Source organism: Corvus kubaryi, unplaced genomic scaffold, assembly GCF_017639235.1.
Source record: "Corvus kubaryi isolate FWS band 111438036 unplaced genomic scaffold, C.kubaryi_AGA036_p1.0 37392, whole genome shotgun sequence".
NCBI lineage: Eukaryota > Metazoa > Chordata > Aves > Passeriformes > Corvidae > Corvus > Corvus kubaryi.
The window spans coordinates 1559560-1575309 of NW_024581131.1; the positions used below are offsets into that span (position 1 = coordinate 1559560).

The 15750-nt window shown below is 41.3% G+C and overlaps 1 protein-coding gene across 1 annotated transcript in view; it reads left to right on the forward strand.

Annotated features, from left to right (window-relative positions):
* The first annotated feature begins 487 nt into the window (after positions 1-487).
* Positions 488-15750, forward strand: part of PDE3B (phosphodiesterase 3B) — an 82753-nt gene continuing 67490 nt past the window's right edge. Inside the window, exon 1 of the mRNA XM_042038366.1 lies at positions 488-1679. Coding sequence (XP_041894300.1) covers positions 684-1679 — 996 coding nt within the window. The 5' untranslated portion in view covers positions 488-683. The remainder of the gene's footprint in view (positions 1680-15750) is intronic.

Here is a 15750-nt window from a genome sequence, read left to right on the forward strand (position 1 = left end):
AAAAACGGAAAAAGTGATGCTCCTCAGAGGGAAAACACTTCGATACTCTGCGTGTGCTTTACAGCCCGTACGAGCAACTTTTCCGCGGCATCTCGAAGCTAATTGACAAGATAAAGCACAAAGTCGCGCCAGCTCAGCGTTCCTGTCCCTCCATCGCTTCCCCACGCGTCCCTTGCCGCGCCTGCAGCGCCTGGCGGGGGCCGGCCCGCTCCCCGCACGCTGCCCCGGGGGGCGGCTGGGCAGATACAGACACACAGATTTATATTTTAAAAAAGATCGCGGGAAGTGCGGATCCCAGGGCCCGGGGGAGGCAGGGAAGGCGGGCGAGAAGGCGGGAGGCAGGGAGGGGAGAGCAGGGGGCGGGCGGCGGGGGCAGTTCCCCGCCTCACTCCCACCCCCGCCGGCTCCGCCGCGGCCGCTGCCGCCGCTGGGCGCTGGGAGGCGGCAGCGAGTGCCCGCCGGCGGAGCCGTTTGGGGAACGCGAGCGGGCGAGCCAGACTTTTACCTTTTCTCTCTTTTTCCCGTCCTCACCCACCATGCCGCGGACGCCGCTGCCCGCGGAGGACGAGCGGCGGCTCAGCCCGGCGCCCTTGTCCTGAGGGGATGCGGGAGGCGCGGCCGGGACACAGCTAGCGCGACCCGCGCCTCTCCGCCGTCCTCCCCCTCCCGCGTCCCCGACCACCATGAGGGAAGAGCGAGAAGCTACGGCGGCGGCCGCCTCCCCCCCCGGGGCCGGCAGAGCCCCGCAGCACTGCCCGCAGCCGGACGGCGGCGGGGCGGCCGCCCCCGCGGCGCTGCCCGGCAGCGCGGAGAGCCTGCGGAACGGATACGTGAAGAGCTGCGCGACCCCGCTGCGGCAGGATCCCCCGAAGAGCTTCCTCTCCTTGCTGCTCTTTCCTACCGCCTCCTCCTCCCCGGCTCGGCTGGCCCTGGGCGTCCTGGCCGCCGCTGTCCTCTCCCTCCTGGCCTTTCCCGGCCGGGGCAGCGCCCGGGGCCAGCAGGACGGGAGCAGCTGGCGGAGCCCGCGGCCACTGCACGCCCTGCTGTGCCTGTCCCGCTGCCTCAGCCCCCTCTTCAGCATCGCCTGTGCCTTCTTCTTCCTCACCTGCTACCTGGCCGGCGGCCGGCGTGGGGAGCACGGCGGCGGCACGACCCGCTGGTGGCTGCTGGCGCTGCCCCTGTGCTGCTACTCGGGGGACTTCGTGGCGCTGCAATGGCTGCTGCCCGCGGAGGGGCACGAAGAGGAGCCGCAGATGTTCCTAGGAAGGCTCCTGACGGTGATGGTCTCGGTGGCAGCGCTGACCCTGCTGCAGAGCTCCCTGAAGTTGCGCCGGAGCCTCCTCGTCTTGGTGTTCTGCAGCCTGGTGTGGCTGGTGTCACTCAGCAGCCTCCAGGCGCTGCCCCCAGCGCTCGGCCCGCTGCTGGCCGGCACGGTCGGGGTGGCAGGCTGCCTTCTGGCACTCTGTGGCGGGGAGCACGGCATCTTCTCGGCGCAGAGCCGAGGAGCGCACCACCAGCATCACCGCCACCCACGGCTCCCCAGCGTGGAGGAAAAAGTGCCTGTGATCAGACCCAGGAGGAGATCTAGCTGCGTGTCCTTAGGGGAAACTTCGGCCAGCTACTACGGCAGCTGCAAAATGTTTAGGAGACCCTCGTTGCCTTGCATTTCCAGAGAGCAGGTAGGTTTCTCCGAAACTTGAAGGAGAAACTTTTGGAGGGATGAGCGCCGCTCCATAGCTTTTCCTGACTGCTGTGTCTGTCTGTGCTGGATGTCTGCTCACTAACAAACTCCTGCTAGAGGAATGGAGGAGAATGTTAGTCCCTTAGCGGGTTTCTCAGCTCGGTTCTGCAGAATCGATATAACCCTTTATTTCTGATGGGTGCTAAATCATAATAATGTATTTGCCGTAGAACAGAAGGCTCGCTCGCTTTTTATGCAGTCTCAATTATTAAACAGCAGTTCTTATTGATTCGAGCGAAACCTCAAACCAGACAGCTTCAGCTATCAGTTACCTTGTTATTTTGTTTCTTTCGCGAAGCCCCCCACCTCCTCCGCGTCTGGCAGCCTTTCCGAGAGAAAGAAACCACAGCTTTCTAAGCTGCTCGGCACTTCTGGTTCTTCCCGCTTTCTATCGACAAAACCATTGCCAAGTGCTTAAGAAATACCAGGTTTTGAGGGATATTATTTATCGAATGCTGGCGTTGTTTGAGTGGCAGCTGTCCTTCTGCCCTGCAGATGACTGTCGTTTGCTCCTCTCTCTCCCTCTCTCTCACCCCCTGCTCCTCGCTCCACCTAAGTTAACGTTAGTTTTGGGTTGATGGGTTTTAAGAAACTTCTTTTTACTGAAGAGAGAGCTGTTCAGTAGGGGCTGGAGGGATGCCCGAAACGCTCAGTTTTCTTGAATGGAACTCTGTTGGTTTCTACCTCCCGGAAAACTTTTCAATGAGTCTTGTTTTTTGTAGCGTAAACCCCCGTGCGTGTGGGGGAGTTTGTTTTTATTTGGGCACTTGCACGTCAACTGTAGGAACATCGAGTTGTGTTGGAACTGGCCCGAGACTGCTGCAAGTGGATTATCAGCCCGTGGTAGGGGGGAGAGTGAGGGGAGTGTATTTAATAAACCTGCAAGTGAGCAGTTTCTGCGAAGTGATTGTTGCTTCAGAATCCCCCGTCTGTTACTGTCGTGGCTGAAACTCATCGGTGCCAAATGAAATTTTCAATTTTTTCTTTGACATTTATTCTATAATGCAGGTCTTGTGATTGACTGTGAGTTAGGTCTGAGGAGGTACGAGGTGAATCTGAAGCGGTGGAGTAGTTTTTGAGCATTTTCCTCCCTCAGTTTGCACAAGAGAATGAATACAGTAATTGTTTACAGTGATTAATACAGTAATTGTTTCTGCATAAAATGTTAAAATGCAAGTGTGCTGTGACAGTCTTCAGAAATAACTCATTCAGTAAGTTGCTGATTATCTAATGCATACAATGAAAGAAACATTAAAATATTGTACTAGTAGTTAAGATATGTAGGGACTATCATATAATAATTTACTTTCTCTGTTCCCTTCTGGGTAGTAAATATTCTCTTTTTCTGTCACGTTTGTCTGTAGCACAGAAACCTCAGAAAATGTGATTTCATTAACCTTCCTAATGATAGAAGATATTTGTTCATATGCAAGTTACTAAAAGCTTTCTTTGACGTTCAGCTCGCTTCTTAAAGGCACGTGCATATTTCAGGTTAGGGCATTCATTATTCTTCAAGTAACATCATAAATGTCAACTATAACTGAACACGTAGAATTTATTGGCAGTGCTTAAATCATACGTGTTCATAATAAAATGTAACTTTTTGGTAGACTTCCAGAATTTGATATCTTTGTTATCACTAGATGTGAACAACAAAGAGATATGAAGTTCTTAATTTTCCTAATAATCTATTATGCTTTACAATAAATATTTGTGCTTTGCTAAGCACAGTTTAAGTGAGATTCATAGATACATGTTCTCTGATGTCTTTTATATGCAGTTTTACAAGAATAACACAGGTTAAATCCTCTGATCTCCTGTCTGACTTGAAGAGAGATCAGACATTGCAGAGCTGATAAAACATCAATTGTTTGGGCAGGGCTAGGGAAAAGTGAGCCCATAATGTGTGACTTTATTTGAATAAACAGTACAAGGTTTTTATATTGCTTCCTTGAAACTGAAGGAATGTATGTGCTTTATGCTTTTCAGAGAGCATCTATTATGTGACTTTTCTTTAAGGGATGATTACACATTTTGCAAATCTTTATGGAGCAGTACAGTGGTTTTTTCCAATATTAATATTTCAAGGAGTTTAATGAACAGTGTTAGGAAGATCAGTACAAGGAAGGTGCTGCTAGTCCACCATGACAAAAATACTTTGATGAATGAGAGATATTACTGTGATTCTATTAGATGTATGTTGTGTGACTATCACAGATCTCTTATATGTGGAAGAAATTTATGTCAAATATAGAATAGCAGGTCAGAAGGGTATCCCAAGGATCATCTGGTCCTACCTTTCTTGGCAAAACCACTGTCTAGACAAGCTGGCCCAGCACACTATCCATCTAAACCTTAAACTTGTTCAATGTTGGGGAATCCACCACTTCTCTGGGGAGATTATTCCAGTGGCTGATTGTTCTCATTGTAAAAAAACCTCCTTTTGTGTAGATTTTAGTTATTATTTGATGAAAATAGAAAATGTTAGTGTTGAACTTAAATTTTCAGTAACGTGTTGATTTGAAGTTATATGTGTTCTCTGTGTACTTAGGTAAGTACTTAAGGAAATAATTACATTTATTTGATTGGGGTTTTTTTTCAGCCAACAATTCTAAGGGGTCTGTGTGAATGGATAGAGGGGGAGCAGGATGGAATACTAACACACGGGGGAATGTGCAACCAGCAGCACATACACACAGAAATCGGATGGAACTATCATTGCTTTCTGGGGTACACGTGGAAAGAGGCCCTCTAAGCATGATCCTGTAGCAGCTTGCAAATTCGAGCAATCCTCATGACAAATATTTAGATATTGCTTTCTGTACTTCAACAGGTGCAGCAATTACGAGGCTGGAAGGTTGATAAAATTAGATTATTCTTACTTTTTATACGAGTACCTATATTTACGTTAGCCATCAAAATATCTAAATTCATGCTGTGTGTGTCTCCTCTGCAGTACATGTTTAGCAACATAGTTTGAGGTAGGAGGAAAGAAATTTCAACAGATTATATCTTTATGTTTTTATCTAAGTATACTTAAATGCCAATATCAAAATATATAAATACACATAGAGGAAAACAGTATGACTAAAATTACAGGTAAAAATTTTGCAAAGGTAATGCCTTCTCTGAACTCTACTATATTAACAATTCTGCCAACAGAAATTGATATGATTTTAGCAGTAAACAGGCTGTTTGTATTCTTACTTCAATATTCATCTTGCACCTAGAGAGGAGTTGCAGTAAGGCTGCAGTATTGACTGGTTTGTCAAATTTTGTGTAGGTCATATTTTGACTGCATGTATTAATTAGTTGCTAATCTGTTAGCTCTACCTATTGCTACTAATATCAAAGGGTTTATCTTTATTGACTGTTGCACATTTAGCACTTAATTTATAATTTCTTTTTTGTCTGAAAGCCAAATCAGGGAATCTAAAAGGTGTTTATCAGTATTGCAGATCTTGTAAACACTATGTCCTGAAACATACGGTAGTAAGACTTGTTTATTCTTTAACTTAATAGTGGACATGTATATGAGAGCAAACAGCTCTGTGTAGGAAATCATACATAGGAGCTTCTCAGAGCCCAGAAAGAATATTCATATTTTTCCTTGAGTAAAGAATAGGCCTTCCTAATTAAATACACATGATACATGTCCAAAAAAGTCTGCAAACAGACTTTTTTTGGTTATCTGACTAAGTTCAAACATGTAGGAAAGCTGGGTTATTTCATGGACAAAGACTGCTTTCATGTTGCACTCTGTTAATTACAGGAAGAATTGTCTTGTGGTTAGGGTTGGATTGACCACCACCTCTCCCCAGTTGCTGTTCCAAGATATCTCATACCTTTGATGTATTACCTGAGGAAGATCAGGACTTGATTTCAAGAGTCTAAAATATTTGTGTAACTTGAAATTAATGCAGTTCCTTATTTACTCATGAAATTGACATCTGTGTCTGTTACCTATTTGTGAAACAAATTACACTTTGTCCTTAAGTTTTCAGGGTATAAACTTCTAGTGCAGAAGCTGTCTGTTAATGTGTATTTTAGAGTGTCTTAAAATTGGTATGCTCAGACACTGCAGCCGAGAAACATGTGAACATTTACCTCTTGAGTGCAGCCAGTAACAAAATATAATTCTCCTTGCTGTGTATTTGACAAACCAGCTCTTTGCTATTTGAAGTTTCCCCCTCACGATTCCAGTGACTGTTACCACAGCTGTACCTGCATGGCAAGATGTGTTTCTGTTGTTCACAGAGTCTTCCTGTCTCTGGGGTTTGTCCTATGGGGAAAAAAAATCAAGGTAGCAGTGTGTGTTGAGCTGTGAATGGAATCAATTCGAATGGGATGCAGCTGAATATGAGGAATGTGCAAAGGGAAGGATTACGTGGTGAAAGCAACAGACTTAGAAAACTGTTTCTGCAACCATATTTTGGATGGGTAGGATTCTCTTGTTTCTGGCTGGTTCTCTCTGACAAAATATTTTGAGCTAGTTGAAATTTGAAATGAGAAGGCTCTTGGTCTTTCTCTCTTTCACTCTCTCGCTCTTTCTCTCTTGTAGTGTTATGCCACAAGGAAAGGATGATTGAAGCATGGTTTGCCCATAGAGGGGTCAGAGTTTAAGATGGTGTCCTCTGGCAAAGTTACTCCTAGGACCATCATCGAGAATGACAAAGAAGGGTTTTAGGGAGACTGAGTGCACTCAAGAACTCTGTTAGCTAAGTTTACCTTAAGCTGGCTTTTAGATACCCAAGGCTTGGTGGCAGTTTATATTCTGCATAAGTAAAAGCAGGCAAGTCTCTGAGTTGTCTGTGTAGCAAAGGAGGTTGACTGTTGCTTCAGGTGTGTTTTCCTGGAAAGAAAATATAAATGGAGAAAGGAAGGAGATCAAAGACCTCTGCTGTGGAAATGTTGGAGAAATTTGTTGGAAGGTGAGGGCAGCATGTCACAGAGCACCAGTAGGAAAGAAAAGAAAGAAACTGTGAGAGATGGCTCCAACAAGTGCATAATTGACTGTATTGAAGAAAAATAGCAGAATAAATAGCATGAAGTACTAATATTCAGTTTGGACCAGGAAGATGTTTTAAATTTATGAAAGAAACTTGCAGCGATGAGAAACAAAAGGTGCCCAGGAGAGTCTCTAGAATGAAAAAGAGGGGGCAGCCTCCATGCTGGGGTTTGTGAACAGTGTATTCTGGGAGGTTAAATATGAAAGGAAAGAGAATTGCAAGAAATTTGGTATATTTTCCTGAGAAAAGGTCTCATCTTTTCACACAATGTATATCTGTGCAGGTATATGTCTGATAGTACTCTTCTAATAGTTGAACTTGAGCAATGGAACCGGTTGTAGTATATTGGCCTTAGAAGATGAAATCGCAGCAAATTTTATGAAAAGAACATGAATGGGAAGTGAAGAAAGCCTGTGGAATATGCCTTGACACAGGGCAAGTCTGCAGTGTGAGCTGAACTCTCAGAATCCCCATGACAGTGTCTCACGTCACAAGTGAATGCCAGAATGATGCATGCAGGTGGGGCGAGGAGTCTGTTACAGCCTGGGCCCTGTGTGACATTTGATTGGAAAGTTATATTTCTAAAAAAACTTTTTTATTCCTGTTTTGCTTTTCTGATACTTTAAAATGAAAACTTAATGCAGCCTTACCACCCTCAGAATAAATCACTGAACAAAGCCAAATACAACTATTAGATGATGCCAGTTGCTGAAGATGGGAAAGAGTAAGTACTGTACTTCTGTGAAAAGATTAGGGATTACAGGCAGAGAAATCAGGGGATGTAGTCCGTTCTGTTGTTGGTGTAAAAAATTCTGGAGGAAAAGAGATGAGAAACTTTTGTCTGCCAAGTGACAAGAGCGGGCAGACCACAGGAGGCTACAGACATAGAATATTTTGCTGGAATCTCACTGATTTTTCCAGGATAAAACTATGTGGAGAGCAAGCTGAAAGAATAGTTGAAGATGAGAATAAAAGAGTGTGAAAAGAAATGTTGAATTTCAACATTTCTTTTCCAGTGGCTTAAAACAATGCTTAACAAGATGCAATGACACAACAGAATAAACTGTAATGGTGAGAAGAAAAAAAAGGGGACTTTCCTGCAACTCAATAGCAGAAACGAAAATTTAAGGTTAAAGCTAGGGCTTGGATTGGTCAGGGCAGACTGTGCAATGTCTGAGTGATTGTTACTGAAGCATGAAAAGGATCAATAACTTTAAGGATCCAGTGGCAGTAAAATTGTACCAGAGCCTTCAAAACAGACAGGAGCCGTGGATGTTAATAAATGAGAGTTCACAGGGTAAACTGGCAGATGATGATATGTGGGGAAGGGAAGTGTGAGAGAAATAGGTCAGGGAACTCTGTGCTTACGGAAGACCAGTTAAGTGAATGGCCTTATTGATGAGTGTGGCAAAACAAACTGTTCTAGGAACTAGAAGGGCCATAACAAGGCATGACTGCTGAAACAAAATGTCAGCTTCCAGAGCAGTTTTATGTTTGAAAATGGATCATACAGCTGGGAGGAAGGGCATCATTCATATAAATACAGGCAGCTGGTGACCAGGAGTAAGTTTTGATGTGCTTAGTTTTTCACACAGAGCTTTTGTATGTAGCATGTTCCTTTGAAACAAGTGCAAATTTATTGGGAGAGGGACAGACCAGGGCACAGATACCCAAGTAGCTTTTTTATATCCCTCTGTTTGTTTGATAGTTCAATATTTATGAAAAGCAGTGCTGTTATGCAGAACATTTGTGACCACCAGTGTTCACTTCACTTGGTACAGGAGGCAGTGAAAAAACCTGGCATATTTTCAATTCAGTGACTGATGAAATGATAATGTTGACAAGTTTTGTTACCCAGTATTGAATTGCCAACCCTAGTGTCCCTTTATGAAAACCCAAATACCTTCACTAAGTTAAAGGTACGTTTGCCGTCTGTTCCCTGGGTGAAAGAAGGACCAAACCATGAACTGAAGAACACCAGGTGGCAAAGGGTTTGACATTGCAGCAAATGTTTAGTTTGTTGTTCATCTGATAGATAAAAGGTTTTTTTATGGAATATGAAAATGGTATTTTCCTTAAATAATTTACTATTTTTAAGTTATTCAAGATACCATAGAAAATGTACCATATGAGACTGTATTTGAGTGCTTTGGATTTGATTTTGAGAGATCTTCCCTCTTTTTATGAGGAACATCCCAGGTTTTTTGGTGTGAATTAGAGTTACAGGTATGTTGGTTTAGCTATATCCATGCTGATGATGGTAAGTGGGAAATATGAATGGGGTTTAATTTGGGGAGAGCTCATTCATTATGCCCAAAGCATATGCTGCTCCCCTACCCCAAAGGAACTGTACCTCTGAGGGGTGGTGATACAGAAAGCCTGTGTCACACCTGCCTGTTAATGGCTATTGTCAAGACAGTTATGTCAGCAAAGCACTTAATACAGAATGAACTTTTCTAAAAGTGTGTGAAAGTTGAAGTTACCAGAGGGAAATTTTATCAGTTTTATTGAAATAACAACTTAGTTATGACCCCCTGCATAGTCACTATGGTATTGGGGTGTCTCTTTAGCCTTCATTACTGGTCACGCGTCATTTGTTTTTGATTAATTAACCCCCTTTAACAAGATAGGATCTAAATCAAAGGGTAAAAAAGACATTCTTATACTAGATTTAATGTCTGCATGACTTTTTTTCTGCTGTGACCTAAAACTAAAGGCCAATGTTTTCACTTAGGGTCTTTTTATTTTTCTTAGAGCCAGCTGATATTACATGTTCAATCACAACATATTTTTAGGGGGGTTGACTTTATTTATTTTTTCCTCCTAAGTATTGTTGTGTGATACCTGTTTGCCACTCCAGGAATATAATTTTGTTCTTTCTGCCTAGTAGAGTTTCTTAAAAGAATTCTGAATTTCTAAGTACTCTAAAGTTACTAATTTAAGAAGTACAGGATTCATAAAGGACAAGTATCAGTGAGGTTTTCTAGTACTTTCTGGCTGTCCCGAATAGTTTCCATCCTTTCACAGAAGTTGCTGATACACCTCCTGTTTTTCAACACTTGATGACTGCTAAACAGTGACCCTCAGACACCTCATTGTCTACTGTGTGAGGGCTGTGTGGTGGCCAAGGAGCCTCACATCGTGTGTGCTCTACAGGCATGGGTGGCCTCCTAGCTGGGCTTGTACCTCCGAAAGTGAGCTGACTTTTTGTGAGCCTTCTCCGAGGCAGGGATAGGTCTCTGTATTCATAGGACATCGTTAGTAGTTAAGAAAAGCCAGTGTCATGTGTGGTTTAATGATGCTAACTTAAAAAAATAAAAAGGAATGTGTTTTGAGAGAACCCTAAGTGATTCTTGTGTTGATTAGTGTTCACAGTGGCCTTCATTTCATTTGATTTGCCACCTGGACAGTGTAATGTGTAAATACACTCATAGGCTCTTCCATACCTGCTCTTGCAATTCTGTAGTTTCCTGCACATTCTCCCTCCCTTGGAATTAGCCTCATTACATAGTATGAAATTAAATTTCAACTAATTTAAACTGCATTTCTGTAGATAAAAGCTGTTACGTTCAGATGTGTGAGTAGACAGGGAGGGAAATTTGTGTTGAAACCTGAAGGTGTGATTAGCAGGCTGAAAAAGTTTAGATCCTGCTGTGCCTGTGAAACACCATCTGCTCTGGCAGCGACTGCCCTGAAGGAATTGGCTCAGGTTGGAAGGAGTAAAGGCACGCTAGCACAGTTTTCCTCTTGGCCAGTTGGATCTGCAAGAAGCAGACTTTATTTTGCTCAGGGAAAGATGAATATTGGTCCAGGTTTTCCTGTTTCCATTAAGATTGTCCATACAAAAGGGCACTGAGACGCAGATGTAAATCAATTGTTAACGATGATATGATTATTCCTAACATGTTAGTATAGGATAGAGCATTAGATCGCATATTTTAACTAAAATACACAGGCTTGTCTTGTCCACCTTGCATGCATCCTCCTTCTGTCCTTGTTTCAGCTAACTGCATTTTTGGCGCAGCAGAGTATCCTTCTGGGGATGACTGGAGCACACTTACAAAGCAAATTTCAAACAAACGTTGCAATGAGAGAATTTCCATAGATTATTCACACAGATGTTTAGGCATCTTCTAGTTTTTCTTTCTTTCTTTTTTTTTTTTTTTTTTTTTTTTTGTTTAAATAGTAAAAAAGCTGTGACTTGTTACTTAGGATCTTTCCAATGATTAAAGAAATGTAGTAGGTCTGTCTGAAGTTAAAATTAGTTATTACTGTGATTTGAAGAACAGCTTTTTGCTGTTACAGCAAAGCACACTTGAAAGTATTTTGATTATAAGTATCTGTTAACTTATTTTTAGGCAGTTGTAGAAAGCATTAATTAGAATTTATATCAGCTTTTCTTGCTAGTTTTTATTCAGCAAAGCAGAATATTTCCATAGCCTGATACTATTGAAAGGCTAATTTTTCCTTCTATTTGGAGTCTCTGCTTGAACAAGTTTGATTAAGAAAGAAGAGTTTGGAACAGCTTTTGTGTTAATGACCAGTCTTTTTTTGTCACTGCTGTTAATTAATTTATTTTTCATTACTGGCAGCCTGTTCATTAGATGTCAAAGAATTTCCAAAAAGTTTGAAAATAATAAGTTTGCAACTGATTGTCTGTGATGTCAAGATGAAAATAAGAAAATGGGAGTAGATGAGAAGAGGCAGATGCAATGCTGGCCATAGCTTTAAGTGTGGTCTGTGTTTTCAAATCCTCTGAGACAATGACTGTCATGTCAGACACATCTGCAGAATGGTCTGATGAAAAAACCACTACTTTATTCCATGTGTGATGGGTGAGAATTTTTTATGAAGAGTAAAAATCAAAACTAGATGAGAGACCCTAAGCTTCAAACTGTGTTGTTAAAACTGAGTAAAACTCAGTGCTTCCATGTAAGATTTTCACAACTCATTATTCAGCACAAAATTTCAGGACAAATTAATTTAGAATCTGATATTACACCTCTAAACATGAAATTGATGTCTTGTTTAGCAAAGTGTCTTACAACTTCAGAAAATATTTAAACTGTGTTTCGTGTAATAAAGAGATGCCATTTCATGTGTCTGCACAAGTCAGTACAGTTTCAATAATGGACCTCTAAAGGTATATTTAGTCTCATGTAATTTGTCTTTTATGAGACTGTTAAAATCTCCTTGCTAAAGATTTGTAAGTCTTCCATGCTTGCCTTAACACTTGTTCTAGTAGGAAGCTCCCTAGAGTCAGCAGAGCACTTAAGCTTTCAAGTGGAAAAGAACATGTGTTTTGCAGTGTTTAAGGATTGAGATTATAGTCCTTACTTGTTTAAAAATTCACAGACCTTAATGTAATTTATAACTTTAGCAAGTGTTAACAGTCTTGAATGCATTCCTAGAGCTATGTTTCTTTCACCTGTCTGGTGATGGATATGTTTGGTGTGCCTTTAGAAGCCACATCTTTATTTTTAATTATTTGGGCCTTGAAAGTACAAGAAAAATAATTTTCCAGGAAATTAATGTTCAAAAGTAAATTGCTTATTTTATGGTCTTTTTTTTTGAAATATAATTTTTCTTTCTTTTTCTTTGTCTTTACCTTTTCTTTATTTACAATAATTTTAGTACTTCTTTCTACCAGAGTGATCTTTCTCTTTCTTTGTTACAAGATCAGTACCATAATTTGGTCCAAAATTACAATTGTCTGCTTCAGCAGAGATATGAAAATGTTCTGACTCAAAATACTTTATCTTTTTAGAAACATAGCAATCAAATTATTGTTCAAAAAATTACAGAACATTTGCTAACGTACAACTTGTATCACAGAAGAGTTAAATTTTTTTTTCCACTTACAGCATTAAAATGTTTCTAGAATATGTTACTTGTAACTGTCCATTGTTGAAAAGTTATACACAATTCAGCTCCATTCAAGATGGTGCATACACTTATTTTTTACAGTCACACAGACCTTCTTTTAACTTGATACTACATTATATGGTAAAGTTCTTTGTTCATTTTGCTTTTTTAGCTCTGCAGGTTAGATGCAAGGTGCTCACTGATCTGCTTCATTCTCCTTAAGCGCAGCTGCAAATTTGTTTGTGAGATCTGAGATCTTAAGATGTGGGCTTTGGTGGCTGGGAGCTTATTCTTTGCTGCCCAAAGAGAATCTGCATGTCTTCAGGAGTTTCAAAACTCAAAAAAATCCCCTGTTTGTTTATTTCCTGGATGGAGGGGACAGAGGTTTTCTAGATTGGTTTGGGGTTTGGTGTTTTTGTGTGTGTGTGTTTTTTTAAGAATACTAAACCTTTCGATATCTTGTTTGTTTTGCCTTGCTCTCTTCTATTGTAAGCAAGTGAGGAGGGAGAAATAGGAGTAGTATTGACTCAAGGACTGCAGTTGCAGCAAGAGGAGCTGGCTCACTAATGATAATATGGAATGAGCTGTGCCTCAGAAAATAAATACTGAACATCTTCCTCCCTTCACTTCAGCGTTAAAAATGGAGGGAAAGAATCAGAGGATTTGTATTTGTCATTGTACCTTCCTGCAATGTTTGAGAGCTACAGGAAAGCTTTGCCTGATCTTTATAATACTGATGTTGAATGTAATCGAGGTACTTCATTCTGAGTACAGCTTGGCTTGTAACAGGATCATTAGGAGCAGAGGAATATTTTGTCCTTATACCTTGAGCTTTATTTACCTCCATAAGGCAAGCACATTTAACTGGACTTCTGCAGAACTTTTTTTTTCTTTTTAAGGAAATGTTGAATTTATTTCTATATCTGAGTTAATGCTTTGGTTCAGCATATCTGTTAGATTCCCTGCTGTGTCCCAGGTCTGTCCTGTTCTTCCCAGCTCTGATTCACTCTCTGAGATGTTCTGCAGTGGTACCCCTGCAGATTTCAGTAAGAAAGGTAAGCCAAGAAAAGCCAGAGTTAAAAAGAATGGTGAGTTCCCTGCCTCTCTCTTGTCATGAGCATCTTTTGGGATGTCACCTAGCTTGGTGGCCAGAGCTGTATTTTTCTTCTTGTGTCCCAGAGCGTAGCTGGAGACAGAGCTGGAGAAAACTATACTATGATGGTAGATTCCATAATCACTGGATTGTTATAAGGCAGACAACAATTCTGAGTATTGTAAAAGTACTAAGTCAGTAGTATGTGGATAGATTTCTAAGCCTTGTGGAGGCTTTTGTTCATATTTATATATAAATATCTTTTAATGTCCTCTGACGGAACTTGTTTGTGGATGTTCTTCCACCTGCTTCTAATCCAGTCACCTAAAATCTCATTTTATCAAAGATATCCTTGGCAACCATTTTATGTTTTAGTTTTGGAGAACTTGTCTGAACCTTGAATCCCATAAGCTAAAGCCATCGTGTGGCTCGTGACTTTTCTCAGGGCTCCCTAATCCACTGCTGAATAGAGTTAGGGTGGGAATCTTTTGTATCTTGCTAGCCTGTGCTGGTTTGCTTCTCTTCCTTACAGGGGTATTGGGGTTCCTCGACATGCCTGTGCTATCCCAGGTTTTTTCCCTATCATTGTCTCCTCATCCCTGAAAATTCTTGATCTCATTCTGGAATTTCCATAATCACATACCAGACTTCTTCCTTTATTTTTTTCCTGGGCTGGCTTTCCATTCAGCTGGGGAAAATTGTCTATGGGTGAAGAAAATATTTATTTCTGTTTTTCTTCTGCCTTCCCGCAAACTATGTGGGTACTGTAACATAGGGGAATAACATAAGAGGAATGCAGGTGGATGGGAAGAAGCTAAGAAGTGATGCAGAGAAAAATCTATATTAATAGAGTAGAAAAGCCTGCTGATGGAAACATCTGTATTTTGAGAAAAACGCCACGGAGATGCTAGCAAATAGTTAATTGCTGACTAAGCCAGAGCATTGATCATGCTGTGTTAACTTTTTGGTTTCTTATTTTCTACAGAACTACAGGTGACAGTGCATACCTGCATACTGTTCTCAGGAGTTTTATTTCAGGCTGCTCCTTTCTCTGTACCCCTGGGCTTTTTAGCCTGAGACTTGGTATTTTATATTTTGGAATGTCATTACATTATGATAGTAGATTTGAGCAGGAGGGCTTCTCAAGAAACTGGAGAAACGCAGTGTATTAGAAAGAATGAGAGTGCCAGTTAGTGGAAAATCAGGATGTTTTCGATCTCCTTGCAGAGCAGCTCTGGCGTGATGTGGACTGGCCCCTGAGTGATTAAGCTTTGGGGAAGGAAATTCTGAAAAGTCCGTGCCATTGCCTCCTGCCTGCACCTTCACATTTTCGATACCCAATTCTCTTTGGTGGTCAGGAAGCTGCTGTGACAGGTTGTTCTGGCTGGCCATTGTCTATTTCTGAGTGCTTGAGGGGGATTTCCCATTTGAAAGTGCACTGAGGGAATCAATCTGTAAAGGTGGGAGGCTTTTTCACCAGTAAACTTCTCGTGTATTTTCCCTTGGTGAAGAACTGCCCAGAATTTTTAACAACAACAACAAGAAGTTAGTTTTATCTCACCTTTTTGCTTTCTTTGTGGCCCACAACTATTCCCATAGTACAGAAAAACAGTCGTGTGTTATACCGGATAAGCACTGATGTCAGCACAGAAAAGCTCTGTGCTGAAAATAGTTTGTTTCATGTTTATTCATGTCCTGAAATGACCAAATTCACATTTAAGAAGTAAACTGCAAAATAATCAATTTTTCATGTGTTCAGTATATCGTCAGAAAGATCAGCATTTGTTCTTCTTTGTAATTTTTTTTCTCTGGAATCTGCAATTTCCCTGCTCGCTGATGAGATCCATGCTCTCTACATTTTTTTAGATCAAAATGTGTTTTTTTTTATTTTTAATTTTTATTCCTTGGTGTCTTCACCATTTTCCGATAAATTTTTAAAATATGTTTGCTACTTATAAATGAGTCTACAGCTACTTATAAATGAGTCTGCATCTGTTTGAATTGAATGAGAAACTGTTTGATAGATGATATTTGTATTTAAT